The 24,201-nt window shown below is 36.3% G+C and overlaps 1 protein-coding gene across 4 annotated transcripts in view; it reads left to right on the top strand.

Annotated features, from left to right (window-relative positions):
• ABCA5 (ATP binding cassette subfamily A member 5) overlaps nucleotides 1-24,201 on the top strand; it is a 93,038-nt gene that overhangs the window by 44,945 nt on the left and 23,892 nt on the right. For all 4 annotated transcript variants that reach the window (XR_009210121.1, XM_032177951.3, XM_058429047.1 and 1 more), the window contains exons 18-24: nucleotides 2,100-2,219; nucleotides 6,084-6,285; nucleotides 9,792-9,961; nucleotides 12,616-12,743; nucleotides 13,148-13,285; nucleotides 15,835-15,948; nucleotides 18,811-18,981. Coding sequence is in view for 3 of the 4 variants with exons in the window: in XM_032177951.3 (XP_032033842.1) it covers nucleotides 2,100-2,219; nucleotides 6,084-6,285; nucleotides 9,792-9,961; nucleotides 12,616-12,743; nucleotides 13,148-13,285; nucleotides 15,835-15,948; nucleotides 18,811-18,981 (1,043 nt within the window). In the remaining variant the exon portion in view is untranslated. The remainder of the gene's footprint in view (nucleotides 1-2,099; nucleotides 2,220-6,083; nucleotides 6,286-9,791; nucleotides 9,962-12,615; nucleotides 12,744-13,147; nucleotides 13,286-15,834; nucleotides 15,949-18,810; nucleotides 18,982-24,201) is intronic.

Genomic DNA, 24,201 nt, shown 5'->3' with positions numbered 1-24,201 from the left:
GGAACCAAAAAAGAGCCCGCATTGCCAAGTCAATCCTAAGCCAAAAGAACAAAGCTGGAGGCATCATGCTACCTGACTTCAAACTATACTACAAGGCTACAGTAACCAAAACAGCATGATACTGGTGCCAAAACACAGATATAGACCAATGAAACAGAACAGAGCCCTCAGAAATAATGCTGCATATCTACAACTATCTGATCTTTGACAAACCTGACAAAAAACAAGCAATGGGGAAAGGATTCCCTATTTAATAAATGGTTCTGGGAAAACTGGCTAGCCATATGTAGAAAGCTGAAACTGGATCCCTTCCTTACACCTTATACAAAAATTAATTCAAGATGGATTAAAACCGTAAAACCCCTAGGAGAAAACCTAGGCAATACCATTCAGGACATAGGCATGGGCAAGGACTTCATGTCTAAAACACCAAAAGCAATGGCAACAAAAGCCAAAATTGACAAATGGGATCTAATTAAACTAAAGAGCTTCTGCACAGCAAAAGAAACTACCATCAGAGTGAACAGGCAACCTACAGAATGGGAGAAAATTTTTGCAGCCTACTCATCTGACAAAGGGCTAATATCCAGAATCTACAATGAACTCAAACAAATGTACAAGAAAGAAAAACCCCATCAAAAAGTGGGCAAAGGATATGAACAGACACTTCTCAAAAGAAGACATTTATGCAGCCAAAAAACATGAAAAAATGCTCATCGTCACTGGCCATCAGAGAAGTGCAAATCAAAACCACAATGAGATACCATCTCACACCAGTTAGAATGGCCATCATTAAAAAGTCAGGAAACAACAGGTGCTGGAGAGGATGTGGAGAAATAGGAACACTTTTACACTGTTGGTGGGACTGTAAACTAGTTCAACCATTGTGGAAGTCAGTGTGGCGATTCCTCAGGGATCTAGAACTAGAAATACCATTTGACCCAGCCATCCCATTACTGGGTATATACCCAAAGGATTATAAATCATGCTGCTATAAAGACACATGCACACATATGTTTATAGCGGCACTATTCACAATAGCAGAGACTTGGAACCAACCTAAATGTCCAGCGATAGACTGGATTAAGAAAATGTGGCACATATACACCACGGAATATGCAGCCATAAAAAATGATAAGTTCATGTCCTTTGTAGGGACATGGATGAAGCTGGAAACCATCATTCTCAGCAAACTATCACAAGGACAAAAAAACAAACACCGCATGTTCTCACTCATAGGTGTGAATTGAACAATGAGAACACATGGACACAGGAAGGGGAACATCACACACCAGGGACTGTTGTGGGGTGGGGGGAAGGGGGAGGGATAGCATTAGGAGATATACCTAATGCTAAATGATGAGTTAATGGGTGCAGCACACCAACATGGCACATGTATACATATGTAACAAACCTGCACGTTGTGCACGTGTACCCTAAAACTTAAAGTATAATAATAATAAAATTTAAAAAAAAGGAAAAAGGAAAAAAAAAGACAGACATTAAAGAGATTTGCAGAAATATAAAACAATATTCTCTTCTCATTATTTTTGTTTTAAAAGATGCAGTTTTAAAAAATAAAATTGTGTTAACCTGTAATAGGTTTATTTTTTATTATTTTTTAAAAGATGAATAAGTATTTAAGTGATTTCTATATATTTTCTAATATACATATTTATTTTATTGTTCAATATAGTAACATTCTCAGTTTTAATTTCAAATACTGTAAAATTTTTGTTAGCTTATAATATGATATAATATGGTAATATGATAATATATTCCCATAAATAAAATTTCTTTGAGGTCCTTAATTTATAAGAATGTTAAGCCTGTTAGGCTGGAGTTCAGTGCCACGATCACAGCTCACTGCAGCCTCAAACTCCTGGGCTCAAGTGATCCTCCCACCTGAGTCTCCTGAGTAGCTAAGACTACAGGCTTGCATTAGTATGTATGCCTAGCTAATTTATTTTTATTTTTTGTAGAGATGGGTCATGATATGTTGCACAGGCTGTTCATGAACTTATTTTTAAAGGATATTTTACAATAATTTATGATAATATGCTTAAAGATATACTATTCTTTCATTTTTTTTCTTCTAGGTTTGTTTTCTGCCCTAGACAGTCATTCAAATTTGGGTGTCATTTCTTATGGCGTTTCCATGACAACTTTGGAAGACGTATTTTTAAAGCTAGAAGTTGAAGCAGAAATTGACCAAGCAGGTAAAAACAGAACTAACAAAACATTTCAGGCAATGAATCAGACAGATGGTGAATAAGACAAAAATTATATAAATGTGAATTTTATATTTTTTTTGGAAGAAAGGGTAGAAATAAACAAGTAAATAAGTAATGAGATACTTACTGATAGTGATAGGAGTTATGCAGGAAATAATGGGGTGGTCTTAGAAGGCAGCGAACTTAGATTATATCATCAGGAAGGACTTTGTTGAGATGATACTTGACCTGAGGGCTGTATAACAAGAAAAATCAAGTAGGTGAAGATTTTATGGCAGAAATTTTCAGATAAAGAACTGCAACTGCAAAGGTATTAACTGAGGAATGAGTTGGATGTCTTTGAGGGATAAAAAAAGGCTACCATGGCCGGAGCCATGGTGAAGATATTACCCAGCAAAGTCAGGAGGATACTCAAAGGGATAGATCATGTTTTGCCTTTGAACATCTGGAAAACAATTTCATTTGTTTTCTTATTGTAATATGAAGCTATCAGAGAGTTTTAAAGCAAATAGGTACCATGATCTGATTTGAATTTTTAAAAAACACGTTCTGGTTGTTGCATGATGAGGGTATTATAAAGGAAGTGTGGAAGTAGGAAGACCAGTTAGGAAACTGTTATAGTTAATACTATCTTGAACTAAGATGTCAGTGAAAATAGGGAGGCTGGGTGCAGTGGCTTATGCCGATAATCCCAGCACTTTGGGAGGCCAAGGCAGGGAGATCGCTTGAGCCCAGGAGTTCCAGACTAGCCTTGGCAACATGGCAAAACCTTGTCACTACAAAAAAAACACAAAAATTAGCCAGGTATGGTAGTGTGTGCCTGTAGTCCCAACTACTCTAGAGGCTGAGGTGGGAGAAATCACCTGAGCCCAGGAGGTCAAGGCTGCAGTGAGCCATGATTGCACCACCGCACTCCAGCCCGGGCATCAGAAAGAGACCCTGTTTCCAAAAAAAAAAAAAAAAAAGAATAGGGAAAGAACAGATATTTGGGTTATACTGGTGGTAGTGGTGATGAGTTGCTGATAGATTGAGTGTTAGAGGCTCAGGAGAGGGTGGAATGAAGAATAATTCCTAAGCTTTTGGCTTGATAACTGGGAATGAGATTGCCATTTCCTGAAAATAGGGGAAGAATAGGTTTGTGGAAAGAAGGAATGCAGGCACAAGTTTTTTCCTTTTTTTTTTTTTTTTTTTGAGACAGAGCCTTGCTCTGTCATCCAGGCTGGAGTGCAGTGGCGCGATCCCGGCTCACTGCAACCTCCACCTCCCAAGTCCAAGTGATTCTCCTGCCTCAGCCTCCCAAGTAGCTGGGATTACAGGCACCGACCACCATGCCCAGCTAATTGTTGTATTTTTTTAGTAGAGACAGGGTTTTGCCAAGTTGACCAGGCTGGTCTTGAACTGACCTCAGGTGATCCGCCCGCCTTGGCCTCCCAAAGTGCTAGGATTACAGGTGTAAGCCACTGCGCCCGGCCCAGGCATGAATTTTGAGTATATTGTTTGAGATGCATCTGGAGCTAAATGAAGATGTTAGGGCTGAAGATATAGATTTGGAAGTTACTCACAGGTAGATGGTGCTGTGGAATTCGATGAAATCTCTTAGCTGGCTAGGGAGTATAGATAAGAATTGAGGGGCAAGCCCCCGGGTGAGCAGTGGAGAAGGAGCCAAAAGGGCTGACCGTGAATGAGCAATTATTACTCTACTTTTTCATGAAAGAGTGGAAATGGAAAAACCTAGAAAAATGGTGTTTAGGAAACAGGAAGTGGTCAGTTATTTGTCAATTGCTGTGAAGAATAAGATGAAGACAAAAAAGGTAGTTTTGGTAACATAGAGGACGGTGAGGGATTTGGTAGAGTGTAAGAGTGGTGATCTTGACAGATCAATTTCATGATGCAGTAAGGAGCAAGGTGGATCTATTTAGTTTACGGTAAGAACATGAGTTGAGGAAACTTTCTTATGATCGAAGGTTAGCAAAATGTTTGTAGTGGCAGGTGAGGAGAGCAAAGGAAACCAGGATGTTAGTTCACAGTTGTTAAAAGAGTTGAGATGCTGCAAATACACATTTTGCATGAATGCCGAGTGGGTGATGATTAAAGTCATTGTGATACCAAAGTCAAGAATCAAGCTGAATATATTATCATGAAGTAAACTTGCATTATATTATGCTAAAATAAATCTGGAACTTAAAAAAATTACTAGAATTTAATTATTCATGGTTTGGTAGTCAAATTTTAAAAGATTTATGTGGGAACAATAATTTGTCAGCATCGCTAACTGTAAAGTTGCTCCTGTAGTCCTACGTTTATGATACCAGATGCCCACTTTCAAATGCAGTGAGGAGAAGCCATATATTTTTGAGTTCTTAATTTTTCTTTTGTTATTATGTCTGGATCAAAGAAGATTTATCTGAAAATTATGTATGTGATTTTGTAGTTTCTCCTTCTTTTGAAATTTTTAAATGAAGTGGGCATTCTGCTTTTAGTTCACCCTCTCAAATTGTGGAAGAATCCACAATAAAACTTTTATATTGAAAGTGTGTGGCCTTAATGGAATTAAATAACTAAAAAAAGAAGTAAGTCTCCCAAATTTGTTTTAATACCATAAGTACTAGTATACTGAACCACTACATAAAATTAATATTATATAATATTGTTTCTTTTTATATTATTATCTAAATTAAAAAATACATGTATTGGCCCAAAAGTTATAATGTTCTTCCTAAAGTTATCTAACTAGTACATTCTCTTTAATATTTGCATTAACTGTCAATATTTTTCTGCATTGAAAGTTCTGAATGTCTGTTTTTGAGTTTAAAATAAACCTCAATTGTGTAGTATTTTATTCTTGCCATTAAATAAATATATGTTTATGGTTTAATTGATAGAATTTTAACATAAAGTACATAAATAAATTTTTATTCCAAATACATTTGGAATGTTTAACTGTAATTTAAATGAATATTAAATATTAAAATGAAATCTGAATGGCATACCTTATTCACACTACTGAATTTGTTATACCTTTTAAGTGTTGTGCTAATGATCTGTATGATCACACTGTCATTGATCATGTACAACCTCAGTAATCTCAGGAAATTATATTGAAGTAGGCATTTGGCTGTTAAACCTTCCAAAGACTAAAGATGAAGTTGAAGGGCAGAATTTGGCTGAAAACTGAGCCTGAGGCTAAATTTTAATTGAGAAGTAATGTAAAGCCAGGAGAGGACTCTCAAACATGGAGATAAGAGAGAAGTCTCGTGTATGATAAGGACATGATGCTAGGTTGTAGTCAGAGAGGAAAAGTTCACATAAAAGTTGGATATTATACAGATACAGAGATAATAAGATCTTAAATATGGACATGCATGCAGTTTGATTTTGAACTAGTGGAATTATACCATGTGTCTCCTTCACATCTGTCCTCTTTCACTCAAAATTACATTTGTGAAGTTCAACCATGTTGTTATGGGTACAGTAGTTTGTTCATTTTCATTGGTTTACATTATTCTGTTATATTCATATGTCACAAGTATTCATTCATTCATCTGTCAATAGGCATTTGGGTTCTTTCCAGGGTGTGAGTATTCTACTAAGGGCTCTACTAAGAATGTTCTTGTACATGTGTTTTGGTGAAACCTATATTCATATCTCTGTTGGGTTTATACCTGTTGGGGATCTCTTGGGTCACAGGATATACATATGTTCAGCTTTAATAGATACTGCCAGAATATACAAGAGTTCATTTGTTCCACATAACTGCCAGACCTATGCTTCTTTAAATTTTCCTGCTTCGGAAAGATTGTATCTTTTTTAATGAATATACTGAAATGTTTGTTATGTTTTGGCAAATAGATTATAGTGTATTTACTCAGCAGCCACTGGAGGAAGAAATGGATTCAAAATCTTTTGATGAAATGGAACAGAGCTTACTTATTCTTTCTGAAACCAAGGCTTCTCTAGTGAGCACCATGAGCCTTTGGAAACAACAAATGTATACAATAGCAAAGTTTCATTTCTTTACCTTGAAACGTGAAAGTAAATCAGTGAGATCAGTGTAAGTATAATTATCACCCTTATACCTGATGGATTGCTTTTTAAGGATACACATTGGTTTTACCATCTTAATTTTTAAAATGTTAACATATGTAAATAATTTATATAGTTTTGAAAGATTACCACTGTAATTTCACAAAGTTAGAGAAAAAAATTACAATAATTTCATCAAATACCCTGTCTTACACTTTTTAAACTAGCATTTATTGTCTCATCTATAAAGTGAGGAAATAACAAATATTCCCTAATTGTATAATTTTTGAATTACTGTCATTGTATCTTTTTCTTTCTTTCACCTGGGAGCACAGATTCAAGTTTCCTTCGCTATATTAATACACTACCCTTTGTATCTTAAATTTTGTTTTGTGTTTCTATTTTTTCACTATTTTTTGCATCTATTAGTTTTTATAACTACTTTTTGTAAATAGCAGGAAAAATGAGTTTTACCTCTATCCTATGAGGAAACTGAAAAATAAAGAAGGCTACATAGCTAGTAGATCTTGGATCAAAATGACATCTTCTCAAGTTAGTTTTAGCCTTTCTCAGTTAGGTTCTCCTAGGGTACTAGGAACTGAATAATTTGGAAATAACATTAACCACTTTCATAAACCACACACCTATCTTGTTAAGTCCAAAATGGCGGTAGTAATAAGGCTTAATCATTAAGAATAAGAATATTGTTATATGTTTGGAATATGCTAAATTTATATGCTCTTCTTTGACCAAATTCAGTGTCAAACAAATGTCAATCATGAATCTGATTTATTCCTGAGTCGGTATTACCGAAAGAAAAATGTTTATTTAAATCAGCATGTTTCAATATATTTTATTTTATTTTTTATACTTTGAGTTCTGGGATATATGCGCAGAACTTGCAGGTTTGTTACATAGGTATACGTGTGCCATGGTGGTTTGCTACACTCATCAACCTATCATCTACATTAGGTATTTATCCTAATGCTATCCCTCCCCTAATCCCCACCCCCCAACAGGCCCTGGTGTGTGATGTTCCCCTCCTTGTGTCCATGTGTTCTTGTTGTTCAGCTCCCACTTATGAGTGAGAACGTGTAGTGTTTGGTTTTCTGTTCCTGTGTTAGTTTGCTGAGAATGATGGTTTCCAGCTTCATCCATGTCCCTTCAAAGGACATGAACTCATCCTTTTTTATGGCTGCATAGTATTCCATGGTGTATATGTACCACATTTTCTAAACACCACTCTCATAAAATACACTCAGAAAAATAATTAAAATACCAGCTGGGCTCGGTGGCTCACGCTTGTAATCTCAGCACTTTGGGAAGCCAAGGCAGGTGGATCACAAGGTCAGGAGATCAAGACCATCCTGGCCAACATGGTGAAACTCTGTCTCTACCAAAAATATAAAAAAATTAGCTGGGTGTGGTGGTGTGCACCTGTAGTCCCAGCTACTCAGGAGGCTGAGGCAGGAGAATTGCTTGAACTCAGGAGGCGGAGGTTGCAGTGAGCCGAGATTGTGCCACTGTACTCCAGCCTGGCGACAGAGCGAGACTCTGTCCCCCCGCCCCCCCAAAAATTAAAATACCTTAGTCCGCTTTGACTGCCATGACAAAATACCATTTACTGGGTGACTTAAACAGAATATTATTTTCTCACAATTCTGATGGCTGCAGGTCTGAGATCAGAGTGCCAGCATGGTAAGGGCTGTCTTCCTGGCTTGCAGAAGGCCACCATCTCCCTGTGTGCTCATATGACCTCTTCGTGTACAGTGGCATGTACCCTCTGGTGTCTCTTTTTATAAATGTACTAATCCCATCATGGGGACCCCACCGTCATGATGCCATCTGATGCAGATTACCTTTCCGAAGTCCCATTTCCAAACACCATCATATGGGAGTTAGGGCTTCAACATACAAATTTGGGGAGGTACAAACATTCAATCCATAACAAAATGTGTTCCATGGTCAAATACATTTAGAAAATATTACTCTTATATTGCCTATATTAAAGAGTTATTCATTAGCATAGAAAAACACATGAGATATTCTATGGTAAATAAATTCCTTCAACTTTGTTTTAACCTCATGTTTCCAAATGTTATTTAATCGTGAATATTTTTTAACCTAAATCACTTCTTAACTTATTATGGAACTGGATCAATGCCATATGCTTTTGAAATCTTAGATATAACAATTTAAGAATTTTTTAAAAAAATTATGGGGTTATGTGAAATTTATAAATTACTAAAGTATGGTGATCTAAGCTCTCCAATCACTTGTTAGGACACTTATTACATGTGATAATAGAGATATTTTATCAAATAAGTAGCTGCCCTCCAGATAAAAGGGCATTGTAGTATACTTTGCTTTGCCTCTTGAGAGCAGCAATGGCAATTAATATGATAAAATTGCGATTAGGATGATTTCAAAGATATCAGCCATTCAGAGTTTAATTGTATTTTTATTTGCTTCTCTATATCTAAAATATTTTTGTTGTTATGTGAAAAGTAAATGGGGCCGGGTGCGGTGGCTCACACCTGAAATCCCAGCACTTTGGAAGGCTGCGGCAGGTGGATCACTTGAGGCCAGGAGTTTGAGACCAGTCTGGCCAACATGGCAAAACTCTGTCTCTACTAAAAGTACAAAAATTAGCTGGGTACAGTGGCACATGCCAGTCATCCCACCTACTCAGAAGGCTGAGGCATGACAATCGTTTGAACCTGGGAGGCAGAGGTTGCAGTGAGCCAAGATCACACCACTGTACTCCAGCCTGGGTGACAGAGCAAGACTCCATCTCAAAAAAAAAAAAAAAAAGTAAATGGTTAAGATAGAGACAGGACAAGAAGTAATTCCTTCAGGAGTAGAGACAAATATTTGAGACATAATGTCTTGTGCTTTAACAGTTATAACTACGTGTTTACATACTCTTATGAAAATTTAAGGGCGTCACTGATCTAAAATATACTTTTATAACTTTTAATTTTGTCATACAGTATTAGCTTTCTTTCCAGTGTTGTCATAAGATCATTTTGGGGAATACGATTTCTTTTTTTTTTTTTTTTCAGTTTTTTTCTTTGTTTTTTTTTCAGTGATTATCTTTTAACTGTCTAGAGTTTAAATCTATACCAGTGTAGGCTGGGCGGAGTGGCTCACACCTGTAATCCCAGCACTTTGGGAGGCTGAGGCAGGCAAGCTCCTTGTTTGAGCTCAGGAGTTTGAGACCAGCCTTGGCAACATGGCGAAACCCCATCTCTACAAAAAATAACAAAAATTAGTTGTGTATGGTGGCGTGTGCCTGTAGTCCCAGCTATTTGGGAGGCTGAGGAGAGAAAATTGCTTGAGCCCGGGAGGTGGAGGTTACAGTGAGCTGAGATCACGCCATTACACTCCAGCCTGGGTGACAGAACCAGACCCTGTATCAAATAAAAACAAACAAACAAAAGTCCATATCAATGCGAAGGGAGAGTTTTAATTGATTTTCGTATTAATGTACCTTTGTACCCTGAGCTGTGTTTTTTTTTTTTTTCTTTTCAGGTTGCTTCTGCTTTTAATTTTTTTCACAGTTCAGATTTTTATGTTTTTGGTGCATCACTCTTTTAAAAATGCTGTGGTTCCCATCAAACTTGTTCCAGACTTATATTTTCTAAAACCTGGAGACAAACCTCATAAATACAAAACAAGTCTGCTGCTTCAAAATTCTACTGGTGAGAGTGTGTGAAGTTCTGTGAATGAGTGTTGGCATGGAGTGTGGGGTTGAGGGGTGGATAAAGGTCTGGATTTTAGAAATATATTTAAGGTAAAGGCATGGTCTGTGTGCATGAAATCTAAATTATAGTTCAATACGTATCTTACTGGTGCTGAAGAATGTATTACAGTAAATTTTGGTTTACAAATAAATGACAGTTTTGGCCAGGTGTGATGGCTCACACCTGTAATCCCAGCACTTTGGGAGGCCAAGGCGGGTGGATCACCTGAGGTCAGGAGATCGAGACCATCCTGGCTAACATGGTGAAACCCCGTCTCTACTAAAAATATAAAAATTAGCCAGGCATGGTGGCACGCACCTGTAGTCCCAGCTACTCGGGAGGCTGAGGCAGGAGAATTGCTTGAACCCGGGAGGCAGAGGTTGCAGTGAGCCAAGAGTGCACCACTGCATTCCAGTCTGGGCAACAGAGGGAGACTCTGCCTCTAAATAAATAAATAAATAAATAGTTTTTAAAAAATACTCTATACTTTGTATAATAGTAGAATTTCCTTTTTTAATAATAACGTTATTCTTACCAGCATGTTTTATGCTGGTAAGCCCATGATGAGCAAAATATACTTCAAAAGTTGAAAAACCCTCTTTACAAAAAGTTGTAGTACATAATATTTATACAGTTATGTGTCTGCGTAGAAGTGTTTAATTCTTCAAGGACAGTCTGAAGAATTAGTTAAAACTAAGAAAAATAAGACTTAAATATCTCTAATTGAATATATTAGATTTGTAATGGATATTTTTGGCTTTGCTATTAGTATTCTTACCATGTAGTTGTCAAATATGAAAAAAATTTAAACATACAGACTTGAGCAAAGCTCAAAACAAAAAACTGACATAGTGTTGTAATTTTCACAATATTAAAAGCTAATACAAACGTCATTCATATGTGATCAGTTGTTCCTATAACATCTCCTATTCTATAACAAACTCTTTGGGGTTTAACCTTTCTAACACTTCACCTACATTCTAGTATCAATCCTTTTTGATTCACTAACTAATTCAAAAAAGACTTTGCCCAGTATTAAAATAATAAGCATGGCTAGGAATGATTATAAATTACATTAAAATCATCACTGTTAAAATCTGGTGCTTGTTATATTACATAACCTTCATTCTTTCCGGTAAAGATGCATTTATTGATGGATAAACGAGTGAGAACATGGAAAATTTCTTGGAACATGGAAAACTAATAGAAAATTACTTGAATGGAAAATGTTAGGTTTTGTAATTTTTTTCTTTCATTAGGAAATTTCATTAAGAATTCTCATTTTGGTTTCAAAATACATTTTATATTGCTAATATATAATCCTTACACTGTGATAATCTTGACTTTTTTATGTGTCCAGGGAATTGTACATGTATCTCAAATATTTCTTTTTTTTTAAAGGACCTTGGCTTCAAATCAAATCTTTTTGCTTTGAGTTAATTCTCATCGATCTGCAGAAATTCTAGTATTTTCAGTTTGACTCTTTATTTTTTATTATTCTTAGAGTTGCATGCTTATGCATGCCATATTTTCCTAAGCTTTGTATGTGTTCCAAAATAAAACCACTTTTTTTTTGAACCATTGGCCTCTGTGTGTATATATATATTGGGTGGTATCTTACCCACCTTGCAGAGCTTTTTGCATCTCTTGTGCTGTGGCTCCTTCACTTATAATGTGTCTCCCTTCTCAGGGTATATAGCTGTTCTTGCAAGTTAGAGATAAGAGATCAGTTAAGGTACTAGGTTGGGAGTAAAGTAGTGTCACCATTCTCTATGACACTGAGATTTAGTGCTGTGTCTGATCCACCCTGCCATACTATTCAGTTACTAGTAATGTTTTGCTTTGTTTGATTTAAATTTCTCTCAAAGTCACATTTGTCCTTCCCTGAATCCTGATTTTTGTTATGATGGAGGGGAAACCACATCTGTTTGGCAGACATGTTGGTATAGATTTAAATCCTGACAGGATTTAAAATCTTACTCTTGGCTCCAGGTACTTTAGAGAATGTAGATAGAGACGTGATTATGTGTTTGAATATATTAAGGTAGTTAAGGCAATTGACATGTCTGCCCAGAGTCTACAAAAAATCCTCTAGGGAGTGATGTTACCACACCTATACCTTTCTGAGCTTAGCAGGTTATCTTGTTGCCTAAAATTGTCAGATAGACTTTTATTCTTATTATTTAACCAAATTTCATGTACTATAGGTTAGCTTTTCAATGTTAATAATAGTTGTAGCAGCAGCAGTGGTGGCAGCAGCAGCAGCAGCTAAAATATGCACAGTTACTATGTGTCGGGTTCTAAACTCTGTGTATATATTCAGTTAATTCTCTTGATCACTCTACCTATAAGGCAGATATACTTATTTTACCCACTTTACAAAAGAGGAAACTTAAGGTCCAGAGCATCTAGGTAACTTGCTTGAAGGACGAATAGTTTAATGTTACAACTCAACTTTAAAACCAGGCTGACTGGCTTCAGAGCCAATGTACTTACTTGTGTATTCGCTAATGAAAATAAAATGTTTCTCTAAAAATAGAATTATCTTCCCAATGTTACTAAAAGCCTCGTTTAAACTCATTCTTTATTATTTGCTTGTTTTCTAACACCAGACTCAGATATCAGTGATCTTATTAGCTTTTTCACAAGCCAGAACATAATGGTGACAATGATTAATGACAGTGACTATGTATCTGTGGCTCCCCATAGTGCGGCTTTAAATGTGATGCATTCAGAAAAGGTAAGATGAATGAAGTGAATGAATATCCATTTGGGAGTTATGTAAGATTAAAACATTTCTTCTAAAATTAATTGTTGATTTGACCTTATGAGTTAGAAATTAGATTTTACTTTTGGAAATAACTAGCTGTCTTTATTTATGATATATTTCATTCCCTCACAGATGACCAATATATAAAGTTATAGAAATTTGGTTTTTTAAAAAAATTATATGGTTGTTTAAAATATTAAAATATCTGTACATTCCAAACCAGATTGTCTTTATCTATCATTGAGTATTATTTCTGTGAGTTGTTGAAGCAGTTTTTCAGTATGAGAATTAGCTTTGTTGGTGAGAAAAGCTTGGTACATACTAATAATATATCTGCTTATATGCAGTAATAAATGTCTTTTTTTTAATTGTAGGACTATGTTTTTGCAGCTGTTTTCAACAGTACTATGGTTTATTCTTTACCTATATTAGTGAATATCATTAGTAACTACTATCTTTATCATTTAAATGTGACTGAAACCATCCAGATCTGGAGTACCCCATTCTTTCAAGTAAGCCAATGTATATACAGATAAATTTCCATATGCATGTCATATATATAATAACCATTAAAAACCGAGCAAAAATAACAAAATATGTAGAAATTTATCTTGTGAGATCTCTTAGACTTCTTAAAACTCAAGTGAGAAATGGTTTACATTAAGGTTTAGGATTCCCCGGTATAAGTATGTTTCAGGGTAAAGGAGATTCTGTTTTGGTATTGATATTTGTATAAGGAATAAATGTGTTCTATATTGATCATAGAATAAAATATAAGATAATTTTTAAATGAATATTTTTTACCTGAAATCCAGATATTGGGGTGTTGAAAAAGACTTGAGAAGTCATCCAGGCAACCATTTTTCCTCTAGATAGAACTGTTGGATTGTACATATCAGAATCAAGATTACAGAAAAGTATTCAACATTTTTTCTCTTACTCCTTTGGCTTTTCATATGCTAAAAAGTAAATGGACAAATATCTGTAACAATATTTTCTATTTTCTCTTTTCATACTTTTAAAAACAGCTTCATTGAAATCTAATGCCCAATGAACCTGACCATTATTTAAAATATACACCTCAGTGTCTTTTATTATGCTCATAGAGTTGTGCAGTCATCACTACAGTCAGTTTTAAATATACCATCACCCCCCTCCAAAAAAAATAACCTTATACTCATTAGTAGTCACTCATTTCCTCTCATACTCACTCCCAACCCTAGTCAACCACTAATGTACTTTCTGTATCTATGGATTTCCTTATTTTAGACATTTTATATAAATGGAATCATACAGTATGTAGTCTTTTTTGTCTGCTTTCTTGTACTTAGCATACTGCTTTGAAGATTCATCCATGTTGTAACACGTATCAGTGCTTCATTTATTTTTACTACCAAATCATATTTCATTGTGTGGAATGTATGGAATGTTTATGGGAAATACCACATTCTATTTATCCATTCATCAGTTGATGGCATTTGGGTTATTTCCACCTTTTGGCTATTATGAGTAATGCTATGAATATTTGAGTACAAGATTTTGTAAGAGCATATGTTTTTATTTCTCTTGGATGTATAGCTAGGAGTGGAATTGCTAGATCATCTAGTAACTCTATGTTTAACACTTGAAGAACTGCCAACTGCTTTCCAAAATGGTTGCATCGTTTTCCATTTCCAGCAGCAGTGTCTGTGGAGAAGTATCTCATATTATGAAATATTTCAAACCTACAGAAAACAAACCACCTACTATCCAAATATTTCAAATGTTAATATTACATAATATTTGTTTTTAAAAAAACTTTAAAGACACAGGTGAAAACTCATGTTACCCCTCTCCAGTCTTGTTTCCTTCTCCTCCGTAGAAGTAACCACAATTCACAATTTCACAATTTATAATTCTCATACATGTTTTTTTGATGTTACTACATATGTCTGTATCCATAACTATTACACAAGATTTTACAACTTACAATTTTCATCAACATTGACATATAATCATACTATATTTTGAAAGAAATACATGGGAGTTTTTAAAGCTAACTATTCATCTATATAGTCATATTAATATTTCAAATTTGTTTCTTCATTAGATTCTGTATGATTGGATCCAACTGTAGTCTCATTCATTTCCACTTCTGGCACTACTAGTCTACGTATTTGTGGGTTCTTTCTGGGCCTCCAGTGTCATATTACCAGAGTTTCAGACAAATTCTGCAATGTCATATGACCTGAACTTTGGAATTGACTTTATTGCTAAATAGGAAAAAGGCTAGGTTTCAACAAGACAGTGATGTACTCTGTCTCTATGTCATCCCATGGAGGGGTGTGCCAGTGCGAGGGTATCTGCTAGGCACTGTAGATTCTATTCCAGTGCAGAGTACCTGCTCTGTCCCACGGGTCCATATTCTTATAGAACAAGGGGAGGAAACTGACCCTGGTGAGGGTGGATGATAATATAGTATCCTTGGACCTGGGTAATCTGCATTTGAAGTGCTAGCTGTTTATTGATTATCCAGGAAAGTTAGCTGACTGCACCTGGATCCCTGGGGAAGCTAACGACATTGGGGCCTGTGGGAGTTAAGTCCTCTTCTGCTTGGGAGAAGAAATTCTAGTTCCATAGGAATCTGAGCTTGGATATAGCTTTTCCCAATTAAAAAGACAATAAAGAGCAACAAATATCATTCTTAGATATTTATTATTATTGCATAGGACCACTATGGTGGACATACTAACTGCTTTTCAAATACACCATTCATTTTTATTAAATTGCAAAGCTTAATTTATATGCCTCATTATTCTGTGTTGTAGACAGGAAAATGAAAGTAAAATGATTTGCTTAGGATCAGATAGTTATTAATAAGTGGTAGGGTTGGTAATACTGTCCACCACCACCTGTTAATACATCTGCCACTCATTCTTTCATGTAGACTATGCCTGGGTTAGATATTCTAATACGTTCTTTCTGAGGTTTTGATTTTTTTTATATAAGATATATCCTAAGATATATCTTAAGATATAAAATGATTCTCAGTTCCATTTGTTACTCTGTGGTTGTCTTTCAGGAAATTACCGACATAGTTTTTAAAATTGAGCTGTATTTTCAAGCAGCTTTGCTTGGAATCATTGTTACTGCAATGCCACCTTACTTTGCCATGGAAAATGCAGAGAATCATAAGGTAATGACTCAGTTAAAAATATATAATTTGCTAATAAGAAGTGTCATATAAAAATAACCTATTTGCATGATTGCAAGGCTTAGTATAATTGTTATTTTAGAAATAAGTAAATGGAATATAAATACATTTATTATGGTTTCTTATTGTAATAATGGTGATAATTAATATTTATTATTTGAGACTTGCTACATGCTTTAAAAATTATGTTCTCTAATTCTCACAACATTGTGAGGTAAGTTTTTTGCTACTGATTTCTTATAGATCAGGAAATCAAAGATGGGATTGTTCATATGACTTGCTCAGGTTGACTCAACTTGTTTAAATTGTGGATTTGGGAAGTGACTGTGATCTTTATGTTCTTAACTGGCACACTAACATGCCTGTCCCTTTTATCCTTTAACAGAGGTATTAAGTAGTCAAGGTGCTAAATTCTTATTAACGGAAAAAAAATAGATGAAAGTGATTGTCATCATTAGGGCCTTGGAGAAATTGCTAAGTATACAGAGGTTCTTTGGTATTCTTTCACTTTCTTTTTACGCCTTTCCCTTTTGTTTTCCTTCAGGCATATAGCGATCTTGTACAGTCTTTGGCTGTTCAAAGCCTCCCACTTTTTCACTCTGCTGAGATTATATCTTACTGCTCTAATAAAAATTCTGATCTTCTTCATGGATGATCTTAATTCAGTAAAAACACATTTGTCTAAATTAATTTACAGACTGTGATGAATAATGAACTCATTATTTTAATAAATTCTAAAAAAAATAAATTCTAGGCCAGGCGTAGTGGCGCACGCCTGTAATCCCAGCACTTTGGGAGGCCGAGGTGGGCGGATCACCTGAGGTTGGGAGTTTGAGACTAGCCTGACCAACATGGAGAAACCCCATCTCTACTAAAAATACAAAAAAAAAATTAGCCAGGTGTAGTGGCGCATGCCTGTAATCCCAGCACTCAGGAGGGTGAGGCAGGAGAATCACTTGAACCCGAGAGGCAGAGGTTGCGGTGAGCCGAGATCATGCCATTGCACTCCAGCCTGGGCAACAAGAGCAAAAACTCCATCTCAAAAATAAATAAATAAATAAAATAAATAACATTCTAATAAAAATTGTGTTATTAATTTGTTTAGTATAAAAGTAACACATATCTCTATTTTTAAAATAATATTCAATTTTTGTTAAATATACTTATTGTAGTAATGTATAAATTACAGAAAAGTATAAGGAATATAGAAATCCATAACCCACTGCACAATAATAAAATTTACTGGACATTTCCATTTTTCTTCTTTCAACTGAAACATTTTTAATTAAACTTTTTATTTTGAGACAGTTGTATATTCATGTTTATTTGTTAGAAATGACAGAGAGATCCTGTGTACTCTTTACATTTTGTCCCAATAATAACATCTCGTAAAATTATAGTACAATGTAACAGGATATTGGCATTGATACAGTCAAGATACAGAACATTTCTCTTACCAAAAAGATTCCCATTTTTTGCCCTTTCCTAGCCTCTCTGACCTGTGGCAACCACTACTCTGTTCTCTATTTCTGTAATTTTGATAGTTCAAAAATGTAAAATGGCATCATAATAAGTTTTCTTTTGGGATTGGCTTTTTTCAAATAGCTTTTTTTTGGAAATTCATCCAATTTGTATTTATCAATAATCCATTCCTTTTTATTGCTGAGTAATATTCCATGGTATGGATACATCACACTTTCTCTAACCATTTGCCTGTTGAAGAACATTTGGGTTGTTTTCCGTTTTTGGCTATTGTGAATAAAGTTGCTGTGGACATTTGCATACAGGTTTTGTGTAAACATCGTTTTCATTTCTCTGGGATAAATGCCCAAGAGTGCGATTGCTGAATCATACATACTAATTTTATAAGAAATTGCCAAATTATTTTCCAAGATGAGTGTTCCATTTTATATTGTCCCTACCAGCAGTGTGTGAATGACAAAAGTTTGAATTATCCAAAATAATTGCATTTGCCTTGGCTTATATTTTTATTATTGTATTAGAATTTACATGTGTCTCATGTTCTCATAATTCATTGAACAGAAAACTTGCCAATTTTGTTCATTTCTCCTCTTCTTAACTAATCTTTATATTTCATACTTCCTTTATCTCTGTGGACAGCTCTTTCATATAATACCTTTAGTTATTAGGAGTAGATATTTTTATAGATGACAAAAATCAACTAAATAAAATTGTTAGGTATTTGGATTTGTGAAATATTTTAGAAATTTCAAACTAAATGAGAACATGAGATAGGAAAACTATGATCATTTAAGTTTACCATTAACAAACTTGTGACGTAAATAGCACCTTAGATTTATATACTATACCAGTGTACATAAAAGACTTTGAAGATTTCAAAAGCTTTCACTTAAGCTGAAAGCCTTATGTAAATCCAAAAGATACTTGGCAATTTATTAGTGTTTTTATTTATGAAAGGTTCATTTTTAAAATTGAGAATTCTTTTTCTGTGTAAACATATCTTCCCATCTGTTTCCACAGTATTTCAAAAGCAGTAATGTTTTGGCTACTTATTATTTGTATAGCTGTAACCCCAACCTCCATGACACCTTTTGCTTTATTTTAATCTCAGTTTCTAGGCAGCACTACTGTAGTCTGATTCTTAAAAATTTTGTTGAACTTGTTACATCTCAGAAATAGCCAAATTAAAGGCTAAATGGAATTTATATTTAGTGTGAGGGGGATTTTATTACCTATAAGCCTGGAATGTGACCTTTTTGGTTTTGCTGATGTAAAATTAAGAGATCTACAATAATTTACTAATTTATTTGTGTGTTTCTAAAGTGTCTAAAATTACAATAAATTGTTTTTCATTTTTTTTAGATCAAAGCTTATACTCAACTTAAACTTTCAGGTCTTTTGCCATCTGCATATTGGATTGGACAAGCTGTTGTTGATATCCCCTTATTTTTTATCATTCTTATTTTGATGCTAGGAAGCTTATTGGCGTTTCATTATGGATTATATTTTTATACTGTAAAGTTCCTTGCTGTGGTAAGTTAACGTTAGTTGTACTCATGCTATTTATAGATAGAATGTTATTTAGAATCTGTTATAAACATGACAGTTGACTTATTGAATAATTTGGTTATTAATTTGTTAAAGAAAATAGAGCAAGTGTCTATTGCATTTAATACATGTAATCATTTTATATGACAATAAGTGACTTTTAAAAACAATAACTTACCACCATTTTAAAATAATTTCTTGAAACTAAAGTGATCTTTCATGTAGACCACCTACTTGGGTGTAATCAGGAACGTTTTAATATATTCCTTCCTTAAAATGCCTTCCTTGGTTTTTCTTATGCCTGAAAATAATTTCACAAAGGATAAGGTCTTTTATTCTGTAGTTTAAAATATAGCTTAACATTTCTCTATCTCAATAATGGGCAAGCTGCGAGCCAGATGAAGAACACAACTCCATTTACAATAGCCACAAAAAATTAAAATACCTAGGAATACATCTAACAAAGGAGATGAAATATCTCCACAGGGAGAACTACAAAACATTGCTGAAGGAATTCAGAGATGATACAAGCAAATGGAAAAACATTTCATGCTCATGGATTAGAAGACTCAATATGTTAAAGTGGCCATACCACCCAAAGCAATCTACAGATTCAACACTACTCCTATCAAACTACCAACATTATTCATCACAGAATTTAAAAAAGCTATTCTAAAATTCATATGGAACCCCAAAAGTACCCAGATGGCTAAAGGAATCCTACGTAAGCTGGGCGTGGTGGCTCATGCCTGTAATCCCAGCACTCTGGGAGACCGAGATGGGTGGATCACGAGGTCAAGAGATCAAGACTATCCTGGTCAACATGGTGAAACCCCATCTCTACTAGAAATACAAAAAAATAGCTGGACACGGTGGCATGCGCCTGTAGTCCCAGCTACTCAGGAGGCTGAGGCAGGAGAATCGCTTGAACCCAGGAGGTGGAGGTTGTGTTGAGCCAAGATCATGCCACTGCACTCCAGCCTGGGCAACAGAAAGAGACTCCATATCAAAAAAAAAAAAAAAAAAGGAATCCATGTAAAAAGAACAAAGCCAGAGGCATTTCATTACCTGAGTTCAAACTATACTATACAGCCTCCAGTGACCAAAACAGCATGCTATTGGTACAAAAACAGACATGTAGACCGATGAAACAGAATAGAGGACCCAGAAATAAAGCCACACATCTATAGCCATCTGATCTTCAACAATGTTGACAAAAATAAGCATTAGGAAAGGACTCTGTGTTCAATAAATAGTGCTGCGATAGCTGGCTAGCCATATGCAGAAGAATGAAATTGGACCTTGACCTTTCACCATATGTAAAAAGTAACTCAAGATGGATTAAAGATTTAAGGGTAAGACATCAACTATAAGAATTCTACAAGAAAACATAGGAAATACCATTCTGGACATTGGGAAAGAATTTATGAGTAAATAAGTCTTCAAAAGCAATTGCAACAGAAATAAAAATTGACAAGTGGCACCTAATTAAACTAAAGCGCTTCTGCACAGCAAAAGAAACTATCCACAGAGTAAATGGACAACATACAGAATGGGAGAAAATACAAACTATGCATCCAACAAAGGCCTAGTATCCAGAATCTATAAGGCACTTAAACAATTCAGCCATCAAAAAACAAAGAACTCCATTAAAAAGTGGGCAAAAGGTATGAACAGACACTTCTCAAAAGAAGACATGCAAGTGGACAACAAATGTATGAAAAAATGCTCTACATCACTAATCATCAGAGAAATGTAAATCAAAACCACAGTGAGATACCATCTCACGTCAGTTAGAATGGCTATGATTAAAAAGTCAAAACCAACAGATGCTGGCAAGGCTGCAGAGAAAATGAAATGCTTATATACTCTTGGTGGGAATGTAAACTTCAGCAACCATGGAAAGCAGTTTGGAGAGTTCTCAAAAAACTTAAAATGGAACTACCTTATAACTCAGAAACCCCATTACTGGGTATATATCCAAAAGAAAATAAATCATCATTCTACCAAAAAGACACATGAGTATGTTCATTGCAGCACTATTCACAATAGCAAAGACATGGAATCAACCTAGGAGCCCATGGCCCAGTGATTGAATAAAGAAAGTGTGGTACATATACACCACGGAATACTGAGCAGCCATAAAAAAAGAATGAAATTATGTCTGTTGCAGCAGCACAGATGCAGTTGGAGGCCATTATTCTAAGTGAATTAACACTTAGGAACAGAAAACCAGCTATTGCATTTTCCCACTTACAAGTGGGAGCTAAATTGGGTAAACATGGACATAAAAATGGCAACAATAGACACTGGGCACTATTAGATGGGGGCAGGAGGAAGGGGAGCATGGCTGAAAAACTAACTGTTGGGTACTATGTCCAGTACCTAGGTGACAGAATGAATTATACCCCAAACCTCAGCATCAGGCAGTATACCCATGTAACAAACCTACACATGTATCCCTTGAATCTAAAGTAAAACTGGAAATTACTTAAAATAAAATAAAATATAGCTTAAAATATCAAAGAAGAGACTGATTTGCATTCATGTTCACATGTAAATGACTGACAGTGGGCCCTTTCATTGAATATTAAGAAAAAGGGAAGGGGAGGAGCCAAGATGGCCGAATAGGAACAGCTCCGGTCTATAGCTCCCAGCCTGAGCGACACAGAAGACGGGTGATTTCTGCATTTCCGTTTGAGGTACCGGGTTCATCTCACTAGGGAGTGCCAAACAGTGGGTGCAGGACAGTTGGTGCAGCGCACTGTGCGCGAGCCGAAGCAGGGCGAGGCATTGCCTCACTCGGGAAGCGCAAGGGGTCAGGGAGTTCCCTTTCCTAGTCAAAGAAAGGGGTAACAGACGGCACCTGGAAAATCAGGTCAGTCCCACCCTAATACTGCGCTTTTCCAACGGGCCTGGAAAACGGCACACCAGGAGATTGTGTCCCGCACCTGGCTCGGAGGGTCCTATGCCCACAGAGTCTCGCTGATTGCTAGCACAGCAGTCTGAGATCAAACTGCAAGGCGGCAGCTAGGCTGGAGGAGGGGTGCCCGCCATTGCCCAGGCTTGCTTAGGTAAACAAAGCAGCCAGGAAGCTTGAACTGGGTGGAGCCCACCACAGCTCAAGGAGGCCTGCCTGCCTCTGTAGGCTCCACCTCCGGGGGCAGGGCACAGACAAACAAAAATTCAGCAGGAACCTCCACAGACTTAAATGTCCCTGTCTGACTGACAGCTTTGAAGAGAGTAGTGGTTCTCCCAGCACACAGCTGGAGATCTGAGAACAGACAGACTGCCTCCTAAAGTGGGTCCCTGACCCCCGAGCAGCCTAACTGGGAGGCACCCCCCAGTAGGGACAGACTGACACCTCACGCTGCCGGGTACTCTTCTGAGACAAAACTTCCAGAGGAACTATCAGACAGCTGAATTTGTGGTCTCACGAAAATCCACTGTTCTGCAGCCACCGCTGCTGACACCTAGCCAAACAGGGTCTGGAGTGGACCTCTAGCAAACTCCAACAGACCTGCAGCTGAGGGTCCTGTCTGGTAGAAGGAAAACTAACAAACAGAAAGGACACCCACACCAAAAACCCATCTGTACATCACCATCATCAAAGACCAAAAGTAGATAAAACCACAAAGATGGGGGAAAAAACAGAGCAGAAAAACTGGAAACTCTAAAAAGCAGAGCACCTCTCCTCCTCCAAAGGAACACAGTTCCTCAACAGCAACGGAACAAAGCTGGATGGAGAATGACTTTGACGAGTTGAGAGAAGAAGGCTTCAGACAATCAAACTACTCCGAGCTACAGGAGGAAATTCAAAACAATAGCAAAGAAGTTAAAAACTTTGAAAAAAAATTAGACGAATGTATAACTAGAATAACCAATGGAGAGAAGGGCTTAAAGGAGCTGATGGAGCTGAAAGCCAAGTATCGAGAACTACGTGAAGATTGCAGAAGCCTCGGTAGCCGATGCGATCAACTGGAAGAAAGGGTATCGCTGATGGAAGATGAAATGAATGAAATGAAGCGAGAAGGGAAGTTTAGAGAAAAAAGAATAAAAAGAAATAAACAAAGCCTCCAAGAAATTTGGGACTATGTGAAAAGACCAAACCTACGTCTGATTGGTGTACCTGAAAATGACGGGGAGAATGGAACCAAGTTGGAAAACACTCTGCAAGATATTATCCAGGAGAACTTCCCCAATCTAGCAAGGCAGGCCAACATTCAGATTCAGGAAATACAGAGAATGCCACAAAGATACTCCTCGAGAAGAGCAACTCCAACGCACATAATTGTCAGATTCACCAAAGTTGAAATGAAGGAAAAAATGTTAAGGGCAGCCAGAGAGAAAGGTCGGGTTACCCACAAAGGGAAGCCCATCAGACTAACAGCTGATCTCTCGGCAGAAACTACAAGCCAGAAGAGAGTGGGGGCCGATATTCAACATTCTTAAAGAAAAGAATTTTCAACCCAGAATTTCATATCCAGCCAAACTAAGCTTCATAAGTGAAGGAGAAATAAAATACTTTACAGACAAGCAAACGCTGAGTGATTTTGTCACCACCAGGCCTGCCCTAAAAGAGCTCCTGAAGGAAGCACTAAACATGGAAAGGAACAACCGGTACCAGCCCCTGCAAAAACATGCCAAATTGTAAAAACCATTGAGGCTAGGAAGAAACTGCATCAATTAACGAGCAAAATAACCAACTAACACCATAATGACAGGATCAGATTCATACATAACAATATTAACTTTAAATGTAAATGGGCTAAATGCTCCAATTAAAAGACACAGACTGGCAAACTGGATAAGGAGTCAGGACCCATCAGTGTGCTGTATTCAGGAAACCTATCTCACATGCAGAGACACACATAGACTCAAAATAAAGGGATGGAGGAAGATCTATCAAGCAAATGGAAAACAATAAAAGGCAGGGGTTGCAATCCTAGTCTCTGATAAAATAGACTTTAAACCAACAAAGATCAAAAGAGACAAAGAAGGCCATTACATAATGGTAAAGGGATCAATTCAACAAGAAGAGCTAACTATTGTAAATATATATGCACCCAACACAGGTGCACCCAGATTCATAAAGCAAGTCCTGAGTGACCTACAAAGGGACTTAAACTCCCACACAATAATAATGGGAGATTTTAACACCCCACTGTCAACATTAGACAGATCAACGAGACAGAAAGTTAACAA

This window comes from Hylobates moloch, unplaced genomic scaffold, assembly GCF_009828535.3.
Source record: "Hylobates moloch isolate HMO894 unplaced genomic scaffold, HMol_V3 SCAFFOLD_15, whole genome shotgun sequence".
Lineage (NCBI taxonomy): Eukaryota > Metazoa > Chordata > Mammalia > Primates > Hylobatidae > Hylobates > Hylobates moloch.
This window is presented reverse-complemented; position numbering and strand designations above follow the sequence as displayed.